General features: G+C 42.5%; 2 protein-coding genes across 11 annotated transcripts in view; one reads left to right on the top strand and one right to left on the bottom strand.

Moving 5' to 3' along the window:
• Positions 1-383: 383 nt before the first annotated feature.
• LOC105498804 (zinc finger protein 397) lies at positions 384-13,584 on the top strand. 4 transcript variants are annotated; one of them, XR_011616944.1, is made up of 5 exons: positions 1,276-1,689; positions 2,264-2,405; positions 4,754-7,953; positions 10,071-11,051; positions 12,860-13,584. XR_011616944.1 is itself a non-coding variant. In XM_011771161.2 (4 exons), exons 2-4 carry the CDS (start codon positions 1,276-1,278, stop codon positions 5,797-5,799), a joined length of 1,602 nt encoding a protein of 533 aa, XP_011769463.1. In that variant the 5' UTR covers positions 384-497; positions 1,195-1,275; the 3' UTR covers positions 5,800-5,904. The 4 variants fall into 4 exon arrangements, 1 of the variants encoding a protein (XP_011769463.1); XR_011616945.1 differs by having other exon boundaries at positions 10,071-12,956; positions 13,306-13,584; XM_011771161.2 differs by lacking the exons at positions 10,071-11,051; positions 12,860-13,584 and adding an exon at positions 384-497 and having other exon boundaries at positions 1,195-1,689; positions 4,754-5,904.
• A 3-nt stretch (positions 13,585-13,587) lies between these two features.
• LOC105498782 (zinc finger and SCAN domain containing 30) overlaps positions 13,588-25,272 on the bottom strand; it is a 38,490-nt gene continuing 26,805 nt past the window's right edge. For 4 of the 7 annotated variants that reach the window (XM_011771123.3, XM_071085444.1, XM_024786914.2 and 1 more), the window contains one exon: positions 13,588-19,510. In XM_011771123.3, the coding sequence (XP_011769425.2) occupies positions 18,579-19,510 (932 nt within the window). In that variant the 3' untranslated portion in view covers positions 13,588-18,578. The remainder of the gene's footprint in view (positions 19,511-25,272) is intronic. The other 3 variants (XM_011771131.3, XM_011771137.3, XM_011771147.3) reach the window with 1 other exon arrangement.

Genomic DNA, 25,272 nt, shown 5'->3' with positions numbered 1-25,272 from the left:
TGCCCATCCCCAGGTCCCGGCCCCTTGGCCCGCGCGGCGTCTCCAAGCGACTGGGGAACTTAGAGGAGGCCAGCACTCAAAACCCTGCTTTCCAAAGGAAAACGCAGTTCCCCTGACCCCGTGACTTGGCAAATGCTGCGGGTTTAACCAAGGATATAAAAATAGAAGTGCGAGTTAGTGCAGCCTAACTGGTTAATAAACCTTAAATTTGTAGGCTAAATATGCTAATTAATCTCTAACGTTAATCGTAGTGTGAGGAATGAATTTTACTCATCTGTTCTGACAAACTAAGGGCATACACTCCTATCGATATCTCGCCATCCTAAAATCAGGTCAAGTTTGGTCTGTTTCACAACATTTAATACAATAACTATTTGTTACCATATTTTGCTTTTGAACATTTTTACTCCTGGGATATTCTAGGCTTTTTCAGAACTGATACTGATCTTTTTGCTGCTTTTTGTGTATGTGGTACCTATCATGTTTTTGAACACGTGGTAAGCATTTTACAGATACGTCTTTGTTCTTGGTCAATTCCTCAGTAGACTCATTTATTCATAAGCAAAAACCTTAACCTAATGCTCAGTAAGTGCCTCAGTGTTTGTTGAAGTAATTTGGTAAACACCAAATGTGATCAAATGACAAATACCCAATATTTACATCAACTCATGTTTAATGTGAACTTAAAAAAAAAAGTTATTATTACCTTAAATGAAAATCAACATTACTTACTTTAGATAGAAAGTAACTAAAAATAAACGTTTAAAATCAGTATTACTAAATTCTGCCTAAATATTTTTACCCTTGGAAGTCTGATTCTGAAGCCTATATTTCATTTAAAAGAGAGTTCTACAAGTTGTATTAATATATACATGTTAGAGATAAATTTTTCTCCTTGATACAATCAGAATTAAAAGAATTGGAAATTTTCTCACTATGTGATTGATGTTAATGTTGCATACACATTCTTTGGCTTCTAAAATAGTTTTTTCTAACATTAATGGTAGGAATTCTTCATAATGGGAGACACTGATTGAGGTTAATGATTTTTAGTTTATCATCTCATTGTTTTATTTAGTGATAGCCCCAAATCTGCTCCCTTTCAATGTATTACTAAAGTTACTCATCTTTATTATTACAAGTTTTTAGAGATTTTATTGATTGCTGTAAGTTAACTGCTTTTATATCCTTCAGGAAAGAAGAGATTACTCACACTCCTTCTCAAGCACTGAACCCAGTTGTACTGAGCTTTTTGCTAAGCTGTTTCAGCCAAGAATGGCTGTGGAATCTGTAGCGATTTCAACCCTGATACCGCAGGATCCTCCAGAACAAGAACTAATACTAGTGAAAGTAGAAGATAACTTTTCCTGGGATGAGAAATTTAAGCAGAATGGGAGTACTCAATCCTGCCAAGAATTGTTTCGTCAGCAGTTTAGAAAGTTTTGCTACCAGGAGACACCTGGGCCCCGGGAGGCTCTGAGCCAACTCCAAGAACTTTGCTATCAGTGGCTAATGCCAGAGTTGCACACAAAGGAGCAGATCTTAGAACTGCTGGTACTGGAGCAGTTCCTGAGCATTCTGCCTGAGGAGCTGCAGATCTGGGTTCAGCAACATAATCCAAAAAGCGGCGAGGAAGCTGTGACCCTGTTGGAGGATTTGGAGAGGGAGTTTGATGACCCAGGGCAGCAGGTGGGAACAGAGAAAAGTGATGTGTTGTGGGAAAAGGAATTTACAGCCTGGAGCATGTAATGGTATCATAACAGTAGGATAAAAATTTTTATGTCTCTACTGAAGCCTAACCTGAAGTGACTAGTAGAGCCATACTTGTCTATACCCTTGAATGCTCTTTTCTCCCTGGAGATGTCATCATTGACTTCTTTTTTTTGTTTTGTTTTTTGTTTTTTGTTTTTTGAGACAGAGTCTCGCTCTGTCGCCCAGGCTGGAGTGCAGTGGCGCGATCTCGGCTCACTGCAAGCTCCGCCTCCTGGGTTTACGCCATTCTCCTGCCTCAGCCTCCTGAGTAGCTGGGACTACAGGCACCCGCCACCGCGCCCGGCTAATTTTTTGTATTTTTAGTAGAGACGTGGTTTCACCGTGGTCTCGATCTCCTGACCTTGTGATCCGCCCGCCTCGGCCTCCCAAAGTGCTGGGATTACAGGCGTGAGCCACCGCGCCCGGCCATCATTGACTTCTTTGAGATTTTTACTAAGCAAGTTTTCCTAGGGATTTTCTCACAAAGCTAACCATATTTTCCTGATTTCAGGTCCCAGCTAGTCCACAGGAACCAGCAGTGCCATGGAAGGATTTAACATGTCTCAGAGCATCCCAAGAGTCACCAAACATCCACCTCCAGCCCTTAAAGACACAGCTGAAATCCTGGAAACCGTGCCTTTCCCCTAAAAGTGGTGAGGAATAGGAAATCATCTGGAAACTCTTGACACTTAGGTTTCTGTTTTTGAGAATGCAGAATTAATTGCACTTGATAAACTTGCCACATGTGAGCATCACCTTTATTATTCTAAACCAGAGGTGCTCACTTTAGCGGCTTTGTATTCACCCCTCATGAATTGCTGTGAGCTCTGCTGTGTCAGTTTCCCTGTTATTCATTCACTCATTTCATTATGTTGTAATTTTATAAAGCATCAATACATGTCTGGTACTGTGGTAGGCCCTGGGTTTAAAGAGGTTTCAGGTCTAGGTGGGTGATGGACAAGTAAAAAGGCAGTTGCAATGTAGTAAATTATAGAATAAAAGTAGGCACTGGGAACTGTTGGAGCACATCTAAAGGCACCTAACCCAATCTTAGAGGATCAAGGAATACTTCCTGAAGGAAGAAAATCTAAGCTAAGACTTGAACTATGAGTAAGAGAAAGCCAGGTAAATGGGTGGGAGGAGGAGTAGCCCAAGTAAAGGCCATACCATCCCGAAGGTGTGAGAATACAACCCATTCTGAAAATTGCAGGTAGTTGAATTTGACTTGAATGGAGAATTGACAGGTGGTAAGAGAAGAACCAGAGAGGAAAATAGGATCGAAGGTGTGAGAATACAACCCATTCTGAAAATTGCAGGTAGTTGAATTTGACTTGAATGGAGAATTGACAGGTGGTAAGAGAAGAACCAGAGAGGAAAATGGGATCGAAGGTGTGAGAATACAACCCATTCTGAAAATTGCAGGTAGTTGAATTTGACTTGAATGGAGAATTGACAGGTGGTAAGAGAAGAACCAGAGAGGAAAATAGGATCGAAGGTGTGAGAATACAACCCATTCTGAAAATTGCAGGTAGTTGAATTTGACTTGAATGGAGAATTGACAGGTGGTAAGAGAAGAACCAGAGAGGAAAATAGGATCCAGGTCGTAAAGACCTGTATGTCGTGCTAATGGTATAGTTTCTTAAGTGGAGTGGTGTGCCGTTGAAGGATTTTGGACAGGGAGTGACATAGTTTAATTTGTAGTTTAGAAGTTAGCTGCAAATGGAGAATCATGCGAGGAAAGCAAGAGTATGGTCCTATTAGAGACTGCTATAATCCAAGTGGCCACAGTGTATTCAATCAATATGTCTTATGGTGAGCGGTGGAGAACATAAAAGCTGACTCCTGTTCATCAGCATTTAAATTGCTTTGCAACATCTGGTAATTATTAAAACTAGAGTGTGAGGGAGAGGAGTTGAGGATGATACTGAGGTTTCAGTCTTGAACAATCTGGTTAATGGTAGTACTGTTCATGTAAATGAGAAAACATAAGGAAAAACAAATACATCTGATGATTTGTTTAGGTTGGTACATTTGGTGCTTGTGAAATATTCAAAAGTAAAATGCCCAATTAGCATAAGACTTTAGAGCTTAATAAAATACGAATATAATTGGGGATCTGGGCAGGCATTAGTCAGACAATAGCTTACAATATAAGTTGTAACGGAAGCCAAGGGTAGAGGCTTTGTAGAGTAAGGATACATGAGAGTCCAAAACAGAATCTGGAGGAATGCTCGTGTTTCCGAGTGATTTACCCTAGAATCTAAGAAGGAACAGCCACAGAAATCAGGCTAATATCACTGGAAGAGAATGTCTCTAGAAGGAAGGTGTGATCCTCAGTGTCAGTGCTACAGAGAGGCTAAGTAATAATCTAGAAAGTACCCGTTGGATTAAAGAGCTGTGAAGTGACCCTGATGAGAGTAGAATAATAATCTAGAAAGTACCCATTGGATTAAAGAGCTATGAAGTGACCTTGATGAGAGTAGAATCAGTGGAAGTAGGGGACGGGGCAGTGGGGGGCAGGGGAGGATGGTAAGGCAAAAACCAGATTGTAGAATGAGGATACTTTCACTTGAAAGGCTGCAGACAACTCTTTCAGGAAACCACTATGAGAGAGTGAGGTTGTGAAACCACTATGAGAGAGAGTGAGGTTGCTTGAGGGAGATATGTAGGCAAGAAGGTTAATTTTAAAAGGTGGGAGACACTTAAGCTTATTTAAAAGCTGATGAACAGGAATCAGTTGAGAAAGAGATTGTAAATAGTAGAAAAAAATTGTAGGTAATTTATCAATTGATGTCTCAAAAGAGGCAGGAAAGGATGAAATTCAAAGTGTAGATGTAGACTTTATTAGATATGAGAGACCCTCTTTTGGCCAGTTGGAATAAAAAGATACTGGAGGACATGACATCTTTGTAGGTAGAAGCTTCTGTTTTCTCTCATGTAGAAAGTATTGACAGTGACTAGAGAAATGTAATATCTGTTTGTTTGCTACTTATTGTTTCAGATTGTGAGAACAATGAAACAGCAACAAAGGGCATCTCAGAAGAAAAATCACAGGGACTCCCTCAGGAACCTTCATTTCGAGGAATTAGTGAGCATGAAAGCAATTTAGTGTGGAAGCAAGGAAGTGCTACAGGGGAGAAACTAAGATCTCCTTCCCAAGGGGGCAGTTTTAATCAAGTGATCTTCACAAACAAATCTCTAGGAAAGAGAGACCTTTATGATGAGACTGACAGATGCTTGATTCTAACTACAGACTCTATAATGTGTCAGAATGTTCCTCCAGAAGAGAGACCTTATAGATGTGATGTATGTGGGCACAGCTTCAAGCAGCATTCCTCTCTAACACAACATCAGAGAATCCATACTGGAGAGAAGCCCTATAAATGTAACCAGTGTGGGAAAGCCTTTAGTTTGAGGTCCTATCTTATTATTCATCAGAGAATTCATAGTGGTGAGAAAGCATATGAATGTAGTGAATGTGGGAAAGCTTTCAATCAGAGCTCAGCCCTCATTAGACATCGGAAAATCCATACTGGTGAGAAGGCTTGTAAATGTAATGAGTGTGGCAAAGCATTCAGTCAAAGTTCATATCTCATTATACATCAAAGAATTCACACTGGTGAGAAACCTTATGAGTGTAATGAGTGTGGGAAAACTTTTAGCCAGAGCTCAAAACTCATTAGACATCAGCGAATTCACACAGGAGAGAGACCCTATGAATGCAATGAATGTGGAAAAGCTTTCAGGCAAAGCTCAGAGCTGATTACTCATCAGAGAATACATAGTGGAGAGAAACCCTATGAATGTAATGAATGTGGAAAAGCTTTCAGTTTGAGCTCAAACCTTATCAGACATCAGAGAATTCATAGTGGAGAGGAACCTTATCAGTGTAATGAATGTGGCAAAACCTTCAAAAGGAGTTCAGCCCTTGTTCAGCATCAGAGAATTCATTCTGGGGACGAAGCTTATATATGTAATGAATGTGGGAAGGCATTCAGGCACAGATCAGTCCTTATGCGCCATCAGAGAGTCCACACTATAAAGTAATTTGTGAATACTGTGAATAGTGTAAATACTTAAGTCAAATTTTTATGTTTGTTAGTCAAAAGAGTTTACTTTGGAGCAAAACTCCATAAAGGTTATAAAATACTAGGTCTTGAGTCTAGCTTGCTTTGTTCAGTATTTCCCAGTGCTAAAGTGTCCTTTGAAAGCTTTTCCTGTGACTAATCAGAACAGAATACAGAAGAATCATTACTTCCAGCTCTTATTAGGAATACTCAGGAAATATGAAAAATGGGAATGTAATATTGAAATCTTATTTTGTATGAAAGTGTCATGAAAAGAATATAGCAACCTAGGCTCTGTCACTGCATCTGATTGTTAGTGTACCAGGTTATGGGGCTGGTGTGGACTGTGTGAGGCACTTTGTCTCAGGAACTAAAAAAAAAAATTTACTGACCCAATAAAGAACAGTGACAGAGCAGCAAGAAAGGTGGGGAAATGGCTTCATCATTGATTTGTTGAGCCCAGGGCAGGCCAGGAATTAGATAGGCGTGAGAAGAAAGAATATAATTTACCCAAAGGTTATTTTTTGAGTACCTACTTTATCCCAGGGACTAGGAATACAGTGGAAAACAAGACTGTAATCTCTATAGTCTAATGGGCAAGGCAGCCAAACAGGCAGTGAAAGTGGAATGCTCCTATGTGACCTTAAGGAGCCTCTGACTCAGCCTTGGATAAGGAAATGGGGGAAATGGCCTGAAGGATGAGGAGGAGTTAGCCAAGGTGGTACTCCAGGGAAGAAGAGTCCCAGTAAAGAACAGTAGCCAAAGGCCAGAAACAAAGTGTGGAGCATTCCTTGAGTTCCTGATGTAGTGAGGTCTTGTCAGAGAAGTCTGGGTCTGGCCAGACTCTTAAGCAGTGCCAGTGGAGAAGTTCCTGGTAATGGACAAAACCTGGAGCCCTTGGACCACAGGGGAGTCAAGAGCTTTGTCTTGGTTTATGTGACCCCAGGGAAAGGGCAAATATGTGGTTTCCTTGCCAAACCTGTAGGCTATCCTAGAACTTCCATGAGGGTAGTGGTGGGAATGAGGGTGAGAAAGAGCCCATACTTATACCTCAAGAGTCTGAGTGTTAAGACTGTCTCTCCCATCCTTAAGATTCTCCTTTGATTCTAAAGTCAATATCAGAGTTGCTGTCAGGTTTCCTATAATTCCCAAGACTCTAGATCAGAAGCTGCCATATCATTTGTTTCTGGGGCTGTATGCCCACGATTCCTATACATTCCCTTGGGCTTTGGTGCTCAAAAAGTATTTGTCAGTTGCTGGGTCTGTGACGTTCTTTGGGCACTTCGCACATGTTCAGTTTTGTTTTATGTCACCAGTATTTCACAATATCTTTTGCCATTTTTTTTTTTTTGAAATGGAGTTTCGCTCTTGGTGTCCATGCTGGAGTGTAATGGCGTGATCTTGGTTCACCGCAAACTCCACCTCCTGGGTTCAAGCGATTCTCCTGCCTCAGCCTCCTGAGTAGCTGGGATTACAAGCATGTGCCACCAGGGCCAGCTAATTTTGTATTTTTAAGAAAGGCAGGGTTTGTCCATGTTGGTCAGGCTGGTTTCGAACTCCCAACCTCAGGTGATCCACCCACCTCAGCCTCCCAAAGTGCTGGGATTACAGGCATGAGCCACCACACCCAGCCATCTTTTGCAAATTTTATTAAAGACTGCTAAAAGAAAGTGACAACTGAAACTAATGGTCACAATCAGTCGAGACTTCCCTTTTCTAAGGGGCCTAGCAGGAAGAGAATATTTAGACTGATGCTTAGTGTAAGATGGAATGTTGTGCAGGTTAACCAGCAACACAAAGACATATTCAAAAGACCTAATAGGTAGGAAGAATAACACACCACACCAAAAACAAATCTGTGTGGAAATCTAGAATCCTGTGCATAAAAAAAGAATTTTCATGAGGATAAAAAGAAGCAAAGAGAAGTAATGCTCTTATTGGGGCATACATCAGTGGACATGTGCTAACCAGTAAAAATGGCAGGAGGTCTAAATGCCCATGTTTGGGGAGAGAATATGGAAAAAATGGATGGGATTATTTGGAAAAGATGTAAGATATTAAAATACATGGCAAGAGCTACTCAACTCTTATTTTCCTCCTCTTCCACAGATAAAGACCTGAACAAACTGAAAAGGTAGGACATTAAGTAGGAATTGTATATTGTAAAATGGAAATACTCTTTATGTAAGAAAGCTCTACTGTATGTTAGTAAGCAGTGTAATAGATAGGCCAAGCACAGTGACTCACACCTATAATCCCAGCACTTTGGGAGGCCAAGGCTGGAGGATTGTTTGAGTCTAGGAGTTCAAGCCCAGCCTGGGCAGCATAGTGAGACCCCATCTCTACAAAAAATAAACAGAATTTCCCAGACGTAGTGTATGCCCGTAGACCCAAGTATTTGGGAGGCTGAGGTAAGAGGTTCACTCAGGCTCTGGAGGTTGAGGCTTCAGGGAGGCAAGATCACACCACTGCACTCCAGCCTGGGAGAGCAAGACCCTGTCTCCAAACCGAAAAAAAAAAGGAAAAAAAATAAATGTCATAGATACTTGCTAAGGGCTTTGTATATAATTATTAATGTTATTTCTCATCACAGCGTGTATGTAGCAGATGAGGAAATGAAGGCTAAAGGTCATATATCTAAAAAATGGGGAGGTCAGACTTTGAACCCACAACCTGACTGTGGAGCCACTTCAGTATATTCTCTCCCCATAAGAAAGTTCCAATAGAAAAAAAATGCTACTTAAGTAGGGAAATCACAAAATAAGTGCCAGTGAACAATAAATGTTCAACGTCACTACAGTTAAAATGTATATTAAAGCAAGAGTTGAGATGACACTTCCTTATAAAACAGACAGGGATTCAGGGACATTGGGACTCTAATGCTGCTGGTAAGACATGAATAAATACATACTGTCTCTGGCAACCAATACCAGAAGCCTTAAGCATTGCCTTTTGACTTTGAAATTGTACCTGGAAATGTATGTTTCAGAAACCATCATGAATGACACAAAATCCTAAAACTTAAAACTGATGTCACAGGCCGGGCGCAGTGGCTCATGCCTGTAATCCCAGCACTTTGGGAGGCTGAGGCAGGTGGATCACCTGAGATCAGGAGTTCAAGACCAGCCTGACCAACATGGTGATCCCGTCTCTACTAAAAATACAGAAAAATTAGCCAGGTATGGTGGTATGCACCTGTAGTCCCAGCTACTCGGGAGGCTAAGACAGGAGAATTGCTTGAACCCAGGAGGTGGAGGTTGCAGTGAGCCGAGATTATACCACTGTATTCCAGCCTAGGTGACAGAGTGAGACTGTGTCTCAAAAAAACAAAACAAAAAAACCTGATGTCAATTAATATTAAATGAAGTATTCGTGATATATTGTTAAGTAAAAATATTACAAAACAATATGTACAGTATGATCCCATGTAAAATATATATTTATGTATTAAAACCACTAAAAACATAAATTCAAAGTGCTATATTGGTTATCTCTGTGCTCTGAGGTTGTAGGTGATATAATTTTTTTCTTGTGCTTTTCTGTGTTTTTCAAATTTTTCTATAGTAAACCTCTAATACTCTTAAAATTAGGGGGGAAGAGTGAATGGAAGCCCAGGATACTTGAGAAAATATTTTAAAGGCACTTGCTTTTCATAGCATCTCTGTCTCAGGAAGACAAGTCTCAGGAAATTAGCTAACTTGTTAACTCTGATCCCTTCATCACTGGTAAAATGACAATGGTAAACATATCCATTTCACAGGTAGTATATTAAAAAGTCTACAAATTATAAATCCGGGGGCAAAAGGAATTACTTCCCTGAAAGATTTACAGTTGAGAAAAGCAATAGCTTTGAAATGGAGATCTTTGATTATTAGAGCTTTTCCATGTATTCTGTAGCCATAAGCAAGTCACCTTCCAACTCTAGACCCTCACTTTAAAGGAGCTAATGTAGATGATCTCTTATGGTCAAAGCTTCAACATTCTACTTTTTATGAAATGGAAGGGGCACCAATATAAGGTGGATGTCAAAGGAAATTTTTTCTTCTTCACCACTTTTGCTTGGAAGAAAAGTAATTCATGCCTTTCCCTTCTGCTCAGGGCTGTCCTTTTTCTCTTGGTATAGAAGCAGTCCAGGGAGTAATGATGTCTACCTTAAATGAGTCTTACATAGATTTTAAAAGATAACGTGCAATTTAGGCAGTGTACTTAACTTTGGTTTCCTGCCTTTCCCCTTCTTCCTCATTTCCATAGCCTGCAACTAATACATCCAGCTGAAAGGATTGGAAATTTAAAGCAAATCTGACCCTCATCTCTCCAAGTTCATTGAGGACCTGCTGAGGGAGAAGGAGGTCATGGCAGGTCCACAGGTCTAAGCTTGGTCCTTCTCAGCAGTTAGTGTTGAAGATTCCAGTCTGGTGCATGTGGCCACCTCCACTAAAGGGAAGAGACAGTCCTAATTCTGGTGGACACCAGATGTGTTTGTGTTTAAAGAGGCTCCTTCTTGCCCTCATTCCCATTGTCTTTCAACAACTAAATCTCAGATGCCCCCTCACTTTGGTTAACCGCAGCCCCAGAGACTGGCTATTTTAATTTCCTGATATTTTTTGGCCCAGGAAATAGAAACTGAGAACACCAATGTCAGGCCTCTGAGCCCAAGCCAAGCTATCGCATCCCCTGTGACTTGCACATATATGCCCAGATGGCCCGAAGTAACTGAAGAATCACAAAAGAAGTGCAAATGCCCTGCCTTGCCTTAACTGATGACATTCCACCACAAAAGAAGTGAAAATGGCTGGTCCTTGCCTTAAGAGATGACATTATCTTGTGAAATTCCTTTTCCTGGCTCATCCTGGCTCAAAAAGCTCCCCCACTGAGCACCTTGTGACCCCCACTCCTGCCCGCCAGAGAACAACCCCCCTTTGACCGTAATTTTCCTTTACCTACCCAAATCCTATAAAATGGCCCCACCCTTATCTCCCTTCACTGACTCTTTTCGGACTCAGCCCGCCTGCACCCAGGTGAAATAAAACAGCCATGTTGCTCACACAAAGTCTGTTTGGTGGTCTCTTCGCACGGACATGCATAACATTTTGGTGCCGTGACTCGCATCGGGGACCTCCCTTGGGAGATCAATCCCATCCTCCTGCTCTTTGCTTCATGAGAAAGATCTACCTACGACCTCGGGTCCTCAGACCCAACAGCCCAAGGAACATCTCACCAATTTTAAATCAGGTAAGTGGCTCCCTTTTTACTCTCTTCTCCAACCTCTCTCCCTATCTCTCAGCCTCTTTCTCCTTTCAATCTTGGCACCACCCTTCAATCTCTCCCTTCTCTTCATTTCAATTCCTTTCATTTTCTGGTAGAGACAAAGGAGACACGTTTTATCCGTGGACCCAAAACGCCGGCGCCGGTCATGGACTGGGGAAGGCAGCCTTCCCTTGGTGTTTAATCATTGCAGGGACGCCTCTCTGATTACTCACGCACGTTTTAGAGGTGTCTGACCATGCTGCAGGGATGCCTGCCTTGGTCCTTCACCCTAAGCAGCAAGTCTCGCTTTTCTGGGGGAGGCGCAAGCACCCCGACCCCTTCTCTCCCTGTTTCTACCCCTTCTCTGCTTTTCTGGGGGAGGGGCAAGAACCCCAACCTCTTATTTTTGCACCCCCCTCTTATTTTTGCACCCTGACTTCTTATTTTTGTGCCCTCATCTCTTATTTTTGTACCCCAATACCTTATTTCTGCTCCCCGACCCCTTTCCTGCTTTTCTGGAGGGCAAGAACCCCCAAACTGCTTCTCTCTGTGTCTCTCTCTTTTCTCTGGGCTTGCCTCCTTCACCATGGGCAACCTTCCACCCTCCATTCTTCCTTCTTCTCAGTAGCCTGTGTTCTCAAGAATTTAAAACCTCTTCAACTCACACCTGATCTAAAACCTAAATGCCTTATTTTCTTCTACAATGTCGCTTGACCCCAATACAAACTCAACAGTAGTTCCAAATAGCCAGAAAACGGCACTTTCGATTTTTCCATCCTACAAGATCTAAATAATTCTTGTCGTAAAATGGGCAAATGGTCTGAGGTGCCTGACGTCCAGGCATTCTTTTACACATCAGTCCCTCCCTAGTCTCTGTTGCCAATACAACTCGTCCCAAATCTTCCTTCTTTCCCTCCCACCTGTCTCCTCAGTCCCAACCCCAAGCGTCGCTGAGTCTTTCTAATCTTCCTTTCTACCTCTTCCTCTTCCCTCCTTGCCAGGCCGAGCTAGGTCCCAATTTTTCCTCAGACTCCGCTCCCCCACCCTATAACCCTTTTATCACCTCCCCTCCTCACACCCGGTCTGGCTTACAATTTCGTTCCGTGACTAGCCCTTCCCAACCTGCCCAGCAATTTCCTCTTAAAAAAAGCGGCTAGAGCTAAAGGCATAGTAAAGGTTAATGTTCCTTTTTCTTTATTCGACCTCTCCCAAATCAGTTAGCATTTGGGCTCTTTTTCATCAAATATGAAAAACTTAGTCCAGTTCATGGCCTGTTTAGCAGCAACCCTGAGACGCTTCTCAGCCCTAGACCCTGAAAGGTCAGAAGGCCGACTTATTCTCAATATGCATTTTATTTTATTACCCAGTCTGCTCCTGTCATTAAATAAAGCTCCAAAAATTAAATTCCAGCCCTCAAACCCCACAACAAGACTTAATGAACCTCGCCTTCAAGGTGTACAATAATAGAGGCAGCCAAGTAGCAACTTATTTCTGAGTTGCAATTCCTTGCCTCTACTGTGAGACAAACCCCAGCCACATCTCCAGCACACAACTCCAAACGCCTGAACCGCAGCTGCCAGGGGTTCCTCCAGAACCTCCTCCCCAAGGAGCTTGCTACAAATGCTGGAAATCTGGCCACTGGGCCAAGGAATGCCCGCAGCCCAGGATTCCTCCCAAGCCGTGTCCCATCTGTGCGGGACCCCACTGGAAATCGGACTGTTCAACTTGCCCGGTGGCCACTCCCAGAGCCCCTGGAGCTCTGGCCCAAGGCTTTCTGACTGACTCCTTTCCAGACCTTCTCGGCTTAGCGGCTAAAGATTGACGTTGCCTCATCGCCTCAGAAGCCTCCTGGACCATCACAGACACTTTGGGCAACTCTTACAGTGGAGGGTAAGTCTGTCCCCTTCTTAATCAATACGGAGGCTACCCACTCCACATTACCTTCTTTTCAAGGGCCTGTTTCTCTTGCCTCCATAACTGTTGTAGGTATTGACGGCCAGGCTTCTAAACCTCTAAATTATCTGCTTCCCTGACTATTCCTAGGCTGCAGCCACACCTCATTGCTGCCTTTTCCCCCAGTTCAAAGCCTCCTTTGCGTCTTCCTCTTGTATCCCCCCACCTTAACCCACAAGTATAGGACATCTCTACTCCTTCCCTGGCAACCGAACACACGCCCATTACTATCCCATTAAAACCCAATCACCCTTACCCTGCTCAACGCCAATATCCCATCCCACAGCACGCTTTAAAAGGATTAAAGCCTGGGCCGGGTGCGGTGGCTCCAGCCTGTAATACCAGCACTTTGGGAGGCCAAGACGGGCGGATCACGAGGTCAGGAGATGAAGACCATCCTGGCCAACACAGTAAAACCCCATCTCTACTAAAAAATACAAAAAACTAGCCGGGCGAGGCGGAGCTTGCAGTGAGCTGAGATCCGGCCACTGCACTCCAGCCCGGGCGATAGAGCAAGACTCCTTCTAAAAAAAAAAAAAAAAAAAAAAAAAAGATTAAAGCCTGTTATCACTCGCCTGCTACAGCATGGCCTTTTTAAAGTCTGTAAACTCCTCTTACAATTCCCCCATTTTACCTGTCCTAAAACCAGACAAGCCTTACAGGTTAATTCAAGATCTCTGCACCTTATCAACCAAATTGTCTTGCCTATCCACCCCATGGTGCCAAACCCATATACTTTCCTATCCTCAATACCTCAATACCTCCCTCCACAACCCATTATTCTGTTGTGGATCTCAAACATACTTTGAGATCCACACCTTACACCCTTCATCCCAGCGTCTCTTCGCTTTTACTTGGACTGACCCTGACACCCATCAGGCTCAGCAAATTACCTAGGCTGTACTGCTGCAAGGCCTCACGGACAGCCCCCATTACTTCAGTCAAACCCAAATTTCTTCCTCATCTGTTACCTATCTCGGCATAATTCTCATAAATACACACTTACTCTCCCTGCTGATTGTGTCCGGCTAATCTCCCAAACCCCAATCCCTTTTACAAAACAACTACTCCTTTCCTTCCTAGGCATGGTTAGTGCAGACAGAATTCTTACACAAGAGCCGAGACCGTGTCCTGTAGCCTTTCTGTCCGAACGACCTTACTGTTTCAGCCTAGCCCTCATGTCTGCGCGCAGCGGCTGCCTCTGCTTTAATACTGTTAGAGGCCCTAAACATCATCAAACTATGCTCAACTCTCTACAGTGATCATAACTTCCAAAATCTATTTTCTTCCCCCAAACATCGCTCAGGACAATGCTTATGCTGATAAGTTAGCTAAAAAAGCAGCTAGCGTTCCAACTTCTATCCCTCATAGCAGTTTTCCTCCTTCACATCGGCCACTCGCACCTACTGCCCTGCTGAAACTTCCACCTATCAATCTCTTCACACACAAGGCAAATGGTTCTTAGACCATTTGGTTCTCCTTCCAGCCTCACAGGCCCATTCTATTCTGTCGTCATTTCATAACCTCTTCCATGTAGGTTACAAGCCGCTAGCCTGCCTCTTAGAACCTCTTATTTCCTTTCCATCCTAGAAATCTATCCTCAAGGAGATTACTTCTCAGTGTTCCATCTGCTATTCTACTATCCCTCAGGGATTGTTCAGGCCCCCTCCCTTTCCTACACATCAAGCTTGGGGATTTGCCCCTGCCCAGGACTGGTAAATTGACTTTACTCACATGTCCCGAGTCAGAAAACTAAAATATCTCTTAGGCTGGGTAGACACTTTCACTGGATGGGTAGAGGCCTTTCCCACAGGGTCTGAGAAGGCCACCGCGGTCATATCAGACATAATTCCTCAGTTTGGCCTTCTTACCTCTATACAGTCTGATAACGGACCAGCCTTTAATAGTCAAATCACCCAAGCAGTTTCTCAGGCTCTTGGTATTCAGTGAAACCTTTATATCTTTTACTGTCCTCAATCTTCAGGAAAGGTAGAATGGACTAATGGTCTTTTAAAAACACACCTCACCAAGCTCAGTCACCAACTTAAAAAGGACTAGACAATACTTTTGCCACTTTCCTTTCTCAGAATTCAGGCCTGTCCTCAGAATGCTACAGGTTACAGCCCATTTGAGCTCCTGTGTGGACACTCCTTTTTATTAAGCCCCAGTTTCATTCCAGACACCAGAACAACTTGAACTGCACCCCAAAAACTTAGAGCCTAAAAACTCACTAACCAAGCAAGTAATTATGCTGAACCCCCTTAGGCTCTCTCTAATTAGATGTCCTAGGTCCTCTCAATTCTTAGTCCTTTAATACCTGTTTTCTCTCCTTCTCTTACCTTGTGTCTTCCGTTTAGTTTTTTAATTCATACAAAACCGCATCCAGGCCATCACCAATCATTCTATACAAGTGTTTCTTCTAACGACCCCACAATATCACCCCTTACCACAAAATCTTCCTTCAGCTTAATCTCTCCCACTCTAGGTTCCCACGCTGCCCCTAATCCCGCTTGAAGCAGCCCTGAGAAACATCGCCCATTCTCTCTCCATACCACCCCCCAAAAATTTTTGCCGCCCCATGACTTCAACACTATTTTGTTTTATTTTTCTTATTAATATAAGAAGGCAGGAATGTCAGGCCTCTGAGCCCAAGCCAAGCCATCACATCCCCTGTGACTTGCACGTATATGCCCAGGTGGCCTGAAATAACTGAAGAATCACAAAAGAAGTGCAAATGCCCTGCCTCCTCTTAACTGATGACATTCCGCCACAAAAGAAGTGAAAATGGCTGGTCCTTGCCTTAAGCGATGACATTATCTTGTGAAATTCCTTTTCCTGGCTCATCCTGGCTCATAAAGCTCCCCCACTGAGCACCTTGTGACCCCACTCCTGCCTGCCAGAGAACAACCCCCCTTTCACTGTAATTTTCCTTTACCTACCCAAATCCTGTAAGACGGCCCCACCCTTATCTCCCTTTGCTGACTCTCTTTTTGGACTCAGCCCGCCTGCACCCACGTGAAATAAACAGCCATGTTGCTCACACAAAACCTGTTTGGTGGTCTCTTCACACGGACGCGCATGACAACCTCTTCCCCATTGTCCTAGCATTATCTCCGTTCATGTTATTGTGTTCCCTATTCCTGAATGAATAATTTCAAAGCAAACTTTTAAAACTCAACTTTTATTACAGTACATCTTGCATTACATTCTAATAATAAACGGCTGAAGTATATACTGAAAGTATAATTTTTGAAATTAGTTACCAAAAATCATTTACTAAACAATAGTTTTACTAAAAATACTAGGATTGGGAAAAATAAACACTAATAGAAAGTACTCCAAAATGTTAACAACGTTTCTATGGGCAATGGGATTGGGGGTGATTTACACTTTCTCATTTTCTGTATTACCAACACTTAATTCGCAATCAGGAGAAAAACCTATTAAATGATATTTAAAACATTAAATCTCTGATTGTCACCTATAGAAAAAGGCAACGCACTATCCATTTGAAGGATCCCTTTAGACTTCTGATCCACCTCATTCAATAACTGCACAACCTCTAGACACAAAAAGGCTGAATTGTCCCCCCAATTTCACCTCCCCTATTACGCACAACAGCAGTGATATAGTTTGGCTCTGTGTCCCCACCCAAATCTCCAATTGTAATCCCCAGGTGTTGAGGGAAGGTCCTGGAGGGAGGTGATTGGATCATGGGGGCAGATTTCCCCCTTGCTGTTCTCATGATAGTGAATTCTTATGAGATCTGATTGTTTGATAAGTGCCTGGCATTTCCCCTGCACTCTCTCTCTCGCCACCTTGTGAAGAAGGTGCCTGCTTCCCCTTCGCCTTCCACCATGATTTAAGTGTCCTGAGGCCTCCCCAGCCCTACAGAACTGTGAGTCAATTAAACCTCTTTTGCTTATAAATTACCCAGTCTCAGGTAGTATCTTTATAGCACTGTGAAAATGGACTAATACAAGCAGTGATCACCAATTCTTCTTTAGAAATGACATTATCTAGAAAGATATCTTAGAAGAGGAATCAAACTTTCTCTTAGGTATTAATTGCCCTCAGCAACTGTGGGTTAATTAAAACTGCCAAAATAAAAATTAACAGAGAGAGTTATAGGCAGAGGTTATAGCCCATACAATGGCATGAAGATAAGATAGGATCTGGAGACACCCCTTCATCAGGACTCTTCTCTCCAGCAGGAATTAGTTGTCAGAAAGCCTGGCTCAGAATCCCCATGTGTTGGTTTCGCTCTTCCTACTTAATAATCACTGAGTTAGGGAGCCTATCCTAGACCCAGAATGACCCATGAGACCCTGAAATGCTCAGAATTAGTGTGGTAAGACTCTGGTGCATCTTATGGGAAAAGGTATATATACACACAGGGAAAGAATGCATATCAGACACTAGAGAGACAGTGGGGACTGGAGTGTTTGTGTCCCATGACTCTGGGACTCGGGAAGTGGGGAGCATAAAGGAACGCAGTGATCTGCCTTCCCAGGCTCCACTATTCCCCATTCCCTGCCCCCTCCCCTCCTTACCAGGCTTGCAGATCCTGAGCTATTACACTTGAGGGCAATAAATATTTGTTGAATTACTCCCTCAGATTCCTTTTTTAAAAAATTAGGTCTATGACAATTTCTGCAGTAGAGAAGAGTCTTGATGGAGTGTCTCCAGATCCTGTTCTTCTCTTCTCCCCTGCCCTTGCTACCTTCTACCCACCTTTACATCTAACTGAGATCCCATCATATCCAGGAAGTCTTTAGTGACTGATTCTCAAGACCAGGTGTAGGTATCCCTGCCACGTACTTTGATGGAAACCCACATTTTTCCTACCAAAGCACTTACCACACTTTACTGTAATTACTGTTTAGTATATATGCATGTCCTATTAGCCCTTAACTCTGGGAGGGCAATGACCATGTCTACCTCAATGCCTAGCACATAGCAGGTGCTCAGTAAACAAGTAGACCTGAATTAACCTCAGCAGGAAGCTCAAGATTGAGAACTGGCAAGGGGACAGAATGAGGCACCATTCCTCGGGTACTATTTAACTGCCTTAGACACTATTTAATCGCATAATTCAGTATTTTCACAACCTCTCAATTCAACATTTCAGATAGCTGAGTAACTCTCAGCACATGCCACCACCTGCCAAAATACAAATGCTCTTGCCAGGCACATTTGCCATCTTATAAGAAGCTCTTTCAGGATCTCTGCCCCAATCCTGGCATTACTGTTAAGGTGCCCAACGGGAATTATATCTGAGGTGGCAGAGAGCGAAGGGGATATTGATGAATCTCATCCAGAAATGGGTTAGGCATTTCAAGGAAATATCTACCATTCTTTTTGGAGAAGACTTGGGTAAAACTTTTCTTCCATTTACACTTCAATAATCATAACAAACATCTTTGTGTGGATGTCTTCTTCTAGTACCAAACTGGGCTGAAAGGACAGAAGTCCTGCTCTCAGGAAACTTTTCTGTGGAGTCTCACCCCTACAGTGAACTCCTTGCATTTCACAATTGTACCACTCTTACCCACAGAGTTAAACTCTGGTGTGTGTTCTCTGATGCTGCATAAGGCCTGACCTATGCCTAAATGTTTTTCTACATTCACTACATTCATAAGGCTTCTCTCCAGTGTGAATTCTGTGGTGCTGGGTGAGGGCTGAGCTCTGATTGAAGGATTTTCCACATTCATTACACTCATAAGGTTTCTCTCCAGTGTGAATTCTTTGATGTTCAATAAGGATAGAGCTCCTACCAAAAGCCTTACCACACTCAATACATTCATAGCCTTTATCTCCAGTGTGAATTTTCTTATGCTGAATAAGGGCTGAGCTCCGGCTGAAGGCTTTCCCACATTCTCCACATTCATAAGGCTTCTCTCCAGTGTGGATTCTCCGATGCCTGATGAGCTCTGAACTGCCCCTGAAGGCTTTTCCACATTCACAACATTCATAGGGTTTTTCACCACTGTGAATTCTCTGATGTCTAACAAGGTCTGAGCTCAAACTGAAGGCTTTGCCACATTCTTTACATGCATAAGGTCTCTCTCCAGTATGAATTCTCTGATGTCTAATCAGCTTTGAGCTCTGGCAAAAGGCCTTCCCACAGTCAAAGCACTCATAGAGCTTTTCCCCAGTGTGAACTCTCTGTTGTGTAATATCATTTGGATTCATACTGAAACTTCCTTCACTCTCATGAGATTCAAGGACACTGTGTTCTGTGGGGATTCTTCTGTTGAAGGTTGCCAGACTGATATGTCTGTCCTGGGAAGGAAGCTCACTGATTTTGTTCCCTGCAGCATTTCCCTTTTGCTTCTTAGAGTTGTCCCGACCTCCCAAAGCTTCTTCAGCTATCTGTTCGGAAGGTGTTTCTCCAGGAAGTTTTCCTGGAGATATCATGGCAGCTGAGGCTACACATCCAACAATTTCTTGCTTTGCCATCAACACTTTGCCAGCCACCATCTTGCTGTCTAAAAATGTGAATAGAAAGTGCAAGTATCATTTACTTCCCATGACAGAAGAAGGGAAACTGTCGTAGCAGGAACACAAAATAAACCCAATGAAATAGGTATTTACCTGCTAGAAAATAGTTCTCAAAACTAGATTCCCAATCTAGAGTTCAGAGAAGGGACCTAGGGTAGCAAAATATGACACCCTCAGAGAGTAAGGTAAACAAATAAATGAATTAGTATTGGAGAAGAGGGATGGTGAACAAGGAAATACCTTAGTTAGAGGGAATGGTGACAAACAGGAATATGGGTGATAAACCAGGAAGCTGGGAGACAGTCTTGGGTTAGAGAAGATACGTTTTTAGGTAATGAGATAATTGGAAAAAAAAATTAAAAGGAATGATCAGGATAAAGAAAGATATCTAAGAGTCTTAAATCTGTGGTCTTCTAGCAACATAGGAGAGCAGAAGATATGATTAGGAAATGCTTTGGGAGTTAGCACTGAACAGAGGTAGGTGAGCAGGAACTAGAAAGCATTAAGGTGATTTCAGATTCTGATAGGTTCCAAATGAATCAAATAATTATAAGCAAATGGAGTAAGACACAGACCCAGAGAAAAGAAATACAGGTTCCTGACTCATTCTCAGGTCAGGTGGGAATTTTTTTTACCATTAAAAAAATTTTTCACCTAAATCATCCATGGAATACAAAAGAATCTTATAGTTTTACTTTTAAAAATGTGTATGTGTCAAAGAAGGGGATGGAGACAACTCCTTCCTTGAGCATTTATACATAAAAACATGCCTGCCCAGAGCCAAACCTTCTGGCTCTCACAAAACATGCCCCATCTCTAGTAGTCTCCTGTTATGAGTTACTGGAATTCTTTCTAGATAACTACAGTAACTCATAATAGAAGGCTACTAGAGATGGGGCATATTATATCAGCCATCTACTAGTTATATCTAGAGATTTCTAGTAACTAGAAATGGCTGATATAACTTGAATTATTTTATTCTGAAAAATACATCTTCCCAAAAGTCCTCTAAATGTATATGCATTTTACAGATCAGGAAACTGAGGCTCAGAGAAGTTAAGTGAGGCCATAGAATTAATAATTGTTAAGAGTTTGGATTCAAATAAACATTTTCAACATCAAAGCTTGCAATCTTTATGCTACCTGCCTTCCCTATTGGAAGGATGCAGGGCTATAGTTGCACTGAAACAAAATATTACTTAAAAATCATTTAAATTTGGCTTTGGAAAAGCATCATGCTTTTATATAAAAATGAATACCTATTTCTGATATTGTGTTCACACTTCAAACACAACAATAAAGCACCACAGTTGATACCTGATCAAAGCAGAGGGCTGTCTGGCTTCCTGTTTCCCCATTCCTTACCAGAAATTAAACACAGACAACATCACCTCTAAAATTCGTACTGTCCTTGGATTTTAGATAGAAATTTAAATTATTCACGGTTTCATTTATTTAAAAAGAAAACATTTATCAAAAATATACTTGCATACAATAGAAGCATAAAAATTAAAAGTACCAAATAGGTTAAAGTCAGAGACCAGACAACCTAATGAGAAATTTTCTGAAAGTAATAACTAGGTCAAATTATTAAGAGTATCAATTATAGGGTATAAAGTGGCAATATAATTGTGTAGGGACAAAATTAAGGGCAATGAAAATTAGAAAAGCAATGTAACTTATGGTATTTAAATATATCTTCAAATTCTATAACTACATGAAGTCAAATTATGAGACCAGAGAAAAACTTTGCCCTCAGATGTATACATCAGGAAGACATCAAGATTTTTATTTGTTCAACTATACATTTATTATTATATTTAAAAAATTGGAATAAATAACTAACTAGAGTAATTCTTAGAAAACACAAATAGAGATTACAAGTAGAGGCTGGGCACGGTGGCTCACACCTGTAATCCCAGTACTTTTGGAGGCTGAGACAGGCAGATCACTTGAGGCCAGGGGAGTTCAAAACCAACCTGGCCAACATGGCAAAACCCCGTCTCTACTAAAAATATAAAAAATTAGCCAGGCATGGTGGTACACGCCTGTAACCCAGCTACTTGGGAGGCTGAGGCACGAAAATCACTTGAACCAGGGACGTGGAGGTTGCAGTGAACCAAGATCACACCACTGCACGACAGAACAAGACTGTCTCAAAAAGAAAACCAAAAAAAAGATTACAATAAGAAATGGTCACTTGATTATTTAGAAATACTTGCATAGAGATAACCCAATTAATATTACCCAAGAATGAAAACTAATTCGTAATCAGGTCCAAGTCTGGAGGCTGGAGGGTGGGGTACAGATTTACAGGAGGCTGTTTGGAGGAGAAATAAGGCATAGGTATCTCTGTTAGAAGAGCTATTCTGTTGTTGTTGTTGTTTGTTTGTTTGTTTTTGAAACTGAGTCTTGCTCTGTCACTCAGGCTGGAGTTTAGTGGTACAATTATCAGTCACTGCAGCCTTGAAATCCTGGACTCAAGGGGTCCTCCCACCTCAGTCTCCCCAGTAACTAAGAGTACAGGTGCGCATCATTGCATCCAGTTAATTTTTAAATTTTTTTTGTAGACACGGGATCTTGCCATGTTCCCCAGACTGGTCTTGAACTCCTGGGCTCAAGCAATCCTCCTGCCTCAGCCTCCCAAATTGCTGGGACTACAGGTACGAGCCACTACACCCAGCTAGCTTTTCTGTTTAACACACCTCCTGTTTTTCCTACTTGTTCTCTGGGGTGGCTCCTCAGTGAGTTCTGCCAGCTCAGCAGTTCAGTGAGCAATTCCATCCTGTTTAGTTTTTTTTTTTTTTTTTTTTTTTTTTTTTTGAGATGGAGTCTCGCTCTGTCGCCCAGGCTGGAGTGCAGTGGCGCGATCTCGGCTCACTGCAAGCTCTGCCTCCCGGGTTCACGCCATTCTCCTGCCTCAGCCTCCCGAGTAGCTGGGACTACAGGCGCCCACAACCGCGCCCGGCTAATTTTTTGTATTTTTAGTAGAGACGGGGTTTCACCGTGGTCTCGATCTCCTGACCTTGTGATCCGCCCGCCTCGGCCTCCCAAAGTGCTGGGATTACAGGCGTGAGCCACCGCGCCCGGCCCCATCCTGTTTAGTTTAAAATCCTTTTAACTAGGGATGTGGCCTTCAGTTGCATATTGACGAGTATGCTTTTAGCCTTAATGCTATGTCAGTGATGCTCCACTGCCCACCCAGTTCCCCTTTACCAATATGATGCCTCCTTCCCTCAGCCACTGTGAATGTTGGCTCCTCCAATGATGTGAATGTCTGTGTCTCCCCAAAATTCATATGTTGAAGTCCTAACCCCCAAGGTGATGGTATTAGGAAGTGTGGCCATTTGAAAGGTGACTAGGTCATGAGAGCTTAGTGACCTTATAAAATAGCCCATAGGGTGCTCATTTGCCCCTTCCACCGCGTGAGGACACAGTGAAAAGGTGCCATCTATGAGAAAGTGGGACCTCACCAAATACCAAAGCTGCTAGGATCTTGAACTTCTCAGCCTCCAGAACTGTGAGAAGTAAATCCGTGTTGTTTACAAGCCACTCAGTTGATAGTATTTTGTTATAGCAGTCCTAACTGATTAAGACAGTTCCTAACTATACAGAGGTGCCTCCTTCTGTGGAGAATTACCCTGGCTGATGAGAGCCACTTGGCCCAGGAAGTAACTTCCACCCTCATTGCCCCATCTCTGCCTCAAGAAGAGACAACTCTGCAGTGCAATTATGCTTCAGTGGCCCATGAAATGCTCCAAGAATTAGACCAAGGCTAGATTGTAACTGAGACCACATCACTGCTTGCTCTTTTCCCTTCCTAATCCTGCTTTTCTCCCTCTATTACAGATTTTTCCTGAAGAACACATCCTCAATAAATCACCGGCATCCAAATCTCCATCTCAGGCTCTACTTCTGGCAAGGCATACTATGAGGCTAGTGAAGCACCTACAAGAAACTTATAACTCAAGGTTGTAAAAATGGCATGGTGACTCTTACAATCGTATCACAGTGGGACCCTCCAGCAATTTAACCCTCATGACCTAGGTGAAAGCTGTAAAAGGATCCACATTAATTCTTCAGAGGCAGGGCTAAGACTTTCAAGACTGAAAAGAGACTAGCATAAGCAGACTTAACAGGAACCCAGTCAAGGCCATTCATGGCCATGGGACCATGCATAAATGGAGAATGAGTAAATTTCGCTAAGTCCAAGGACATCGGAAAGATAGAACCACTATTACTGATAAGGTGACTGAATCAACAACATACTGCCACTATGAAGTAATAAGCAAATAAAAAGTTAAAAATGTAACAGATAACAGTTGGAGGGTGAATATATTTTAAATCAATCAAATCCTCATTAGAGTATTTTATTTTGTCTTGATCCCAAAACTTCAGATGAATGTGGAGAAACTGAAGCATTTACAGAGAAAAATGGCAAGATATCCAGACAGACAAAACAAGATGGGATCAGAGGGAGTGAGAGGCTTAGTTAAAACAAGGTCAGGGGGCTGCGCACGGTGGCTCATGCCTGTAATCCCAGGACTTTGGGAGGCCAAGGCAGGTGGATAACAAGGTCAGGAGTTCTTTGAGAACAGTCTGACCAATATGGTGAAACCCCTTCTCTACTAAAAATACAAAAATTAGCCAGGCATGGTGGCAGGCACCTGCAGTCCCAGCTACTAGGGAGGCTGAGGCCAGAGAATCGCCTGAACCCAGGAGGTGGAGGTTGCAGTGAGCCGAGATTGCGCCACTGCACTCTAGCCTGGATGACAGAGCAAGACTCCGTCTCAAAAAAAAAAAAAAGGTCAAAGTGCACTGCATTCAAGTACAGATTGTGTTTTATGAGGACTCTGTAAACTAAAGAAAGTGGATTATGAATAAATTAAAGCTGGGAATATTTCATATGGACATAAGAACTTCAATATGTTTGCTAGGGCTTCCATAACAAAATACCACAGAATGGGTGGTAAACAATAGAAATCTCTTTTTTCACAATTCTAGAGGCTAGAAGTCCAAGATCAATGTGTCAGCAGGTTTGGTTTCTTCTCTCTCCTTGGCTTGCAGATGATGACCACCTTCTTCTTTTTTTGTTGTTGTTGAGACAGTCTCACTCTGTCACCCAGGTTGGAGTGCAGTGGCGCAATCTCAGCTCACTGCAACCTCCACCTTCCAGGCTCAGGTGATCCTCCTGTCTCAGCCTCCCAAGTAGCTGGGACTACAGGCATGCACCACCATGCCCGGCTAATTTTCGTGTTTTTAATAAAGACAGGGTTTCACAGTGGTCTCGAACTCCTGACCTCAAGTAATCTGCCTGCCTCAACCTCCTGAAGTGCTGGGATTACAGGCATAAGCCACCACACCTGGCCACAGATGGCCACTTTCTTGCTAGGTCCTCACAAGGTCATCCCTTGATCTGTGTTGTATCCTAATCTCCTCTTCTTTTAAGGACATCAATAATTTTGGATTAAGGCCAACCCTAATGACTCCATTTTAACCTTTATAAAGACTCTATCTCTAAAAAAATGTAGTCATACTCTAAGGTTCTGGCTGGGGGTTAGAGCTTCAACATATGAATTTTGGAGGGACACAACTCATCCCATAACAAATACCAATATGAAAAAGCCCAAGAAGCACTTACCACAGTCTCTGTTCCTTAAGATCTTAAAAAAAGAAGGTAAAAATAATCTACCTAAATGATTTCGACATTTACCTGATTTAAGGCAGGGGACTTGATGAGATGAATTTT

Source organism: Macaca nemestrina, chromosome 19, assembly GCF_043159975.1.
Source record: "Macaca nemestrina isolate mMacNem1 chromosome 19, mMacNem.hap1, whole genome shotgun sequence".
NCBI lineage: Eukaryota > Metazoa > Chordata > Mammalia > Primates > Cercopithecidae > Macaca > Macaca nemestrina.
This window is presented reverse-complemented; position numbering and strand designations above follow the sequence as displayed.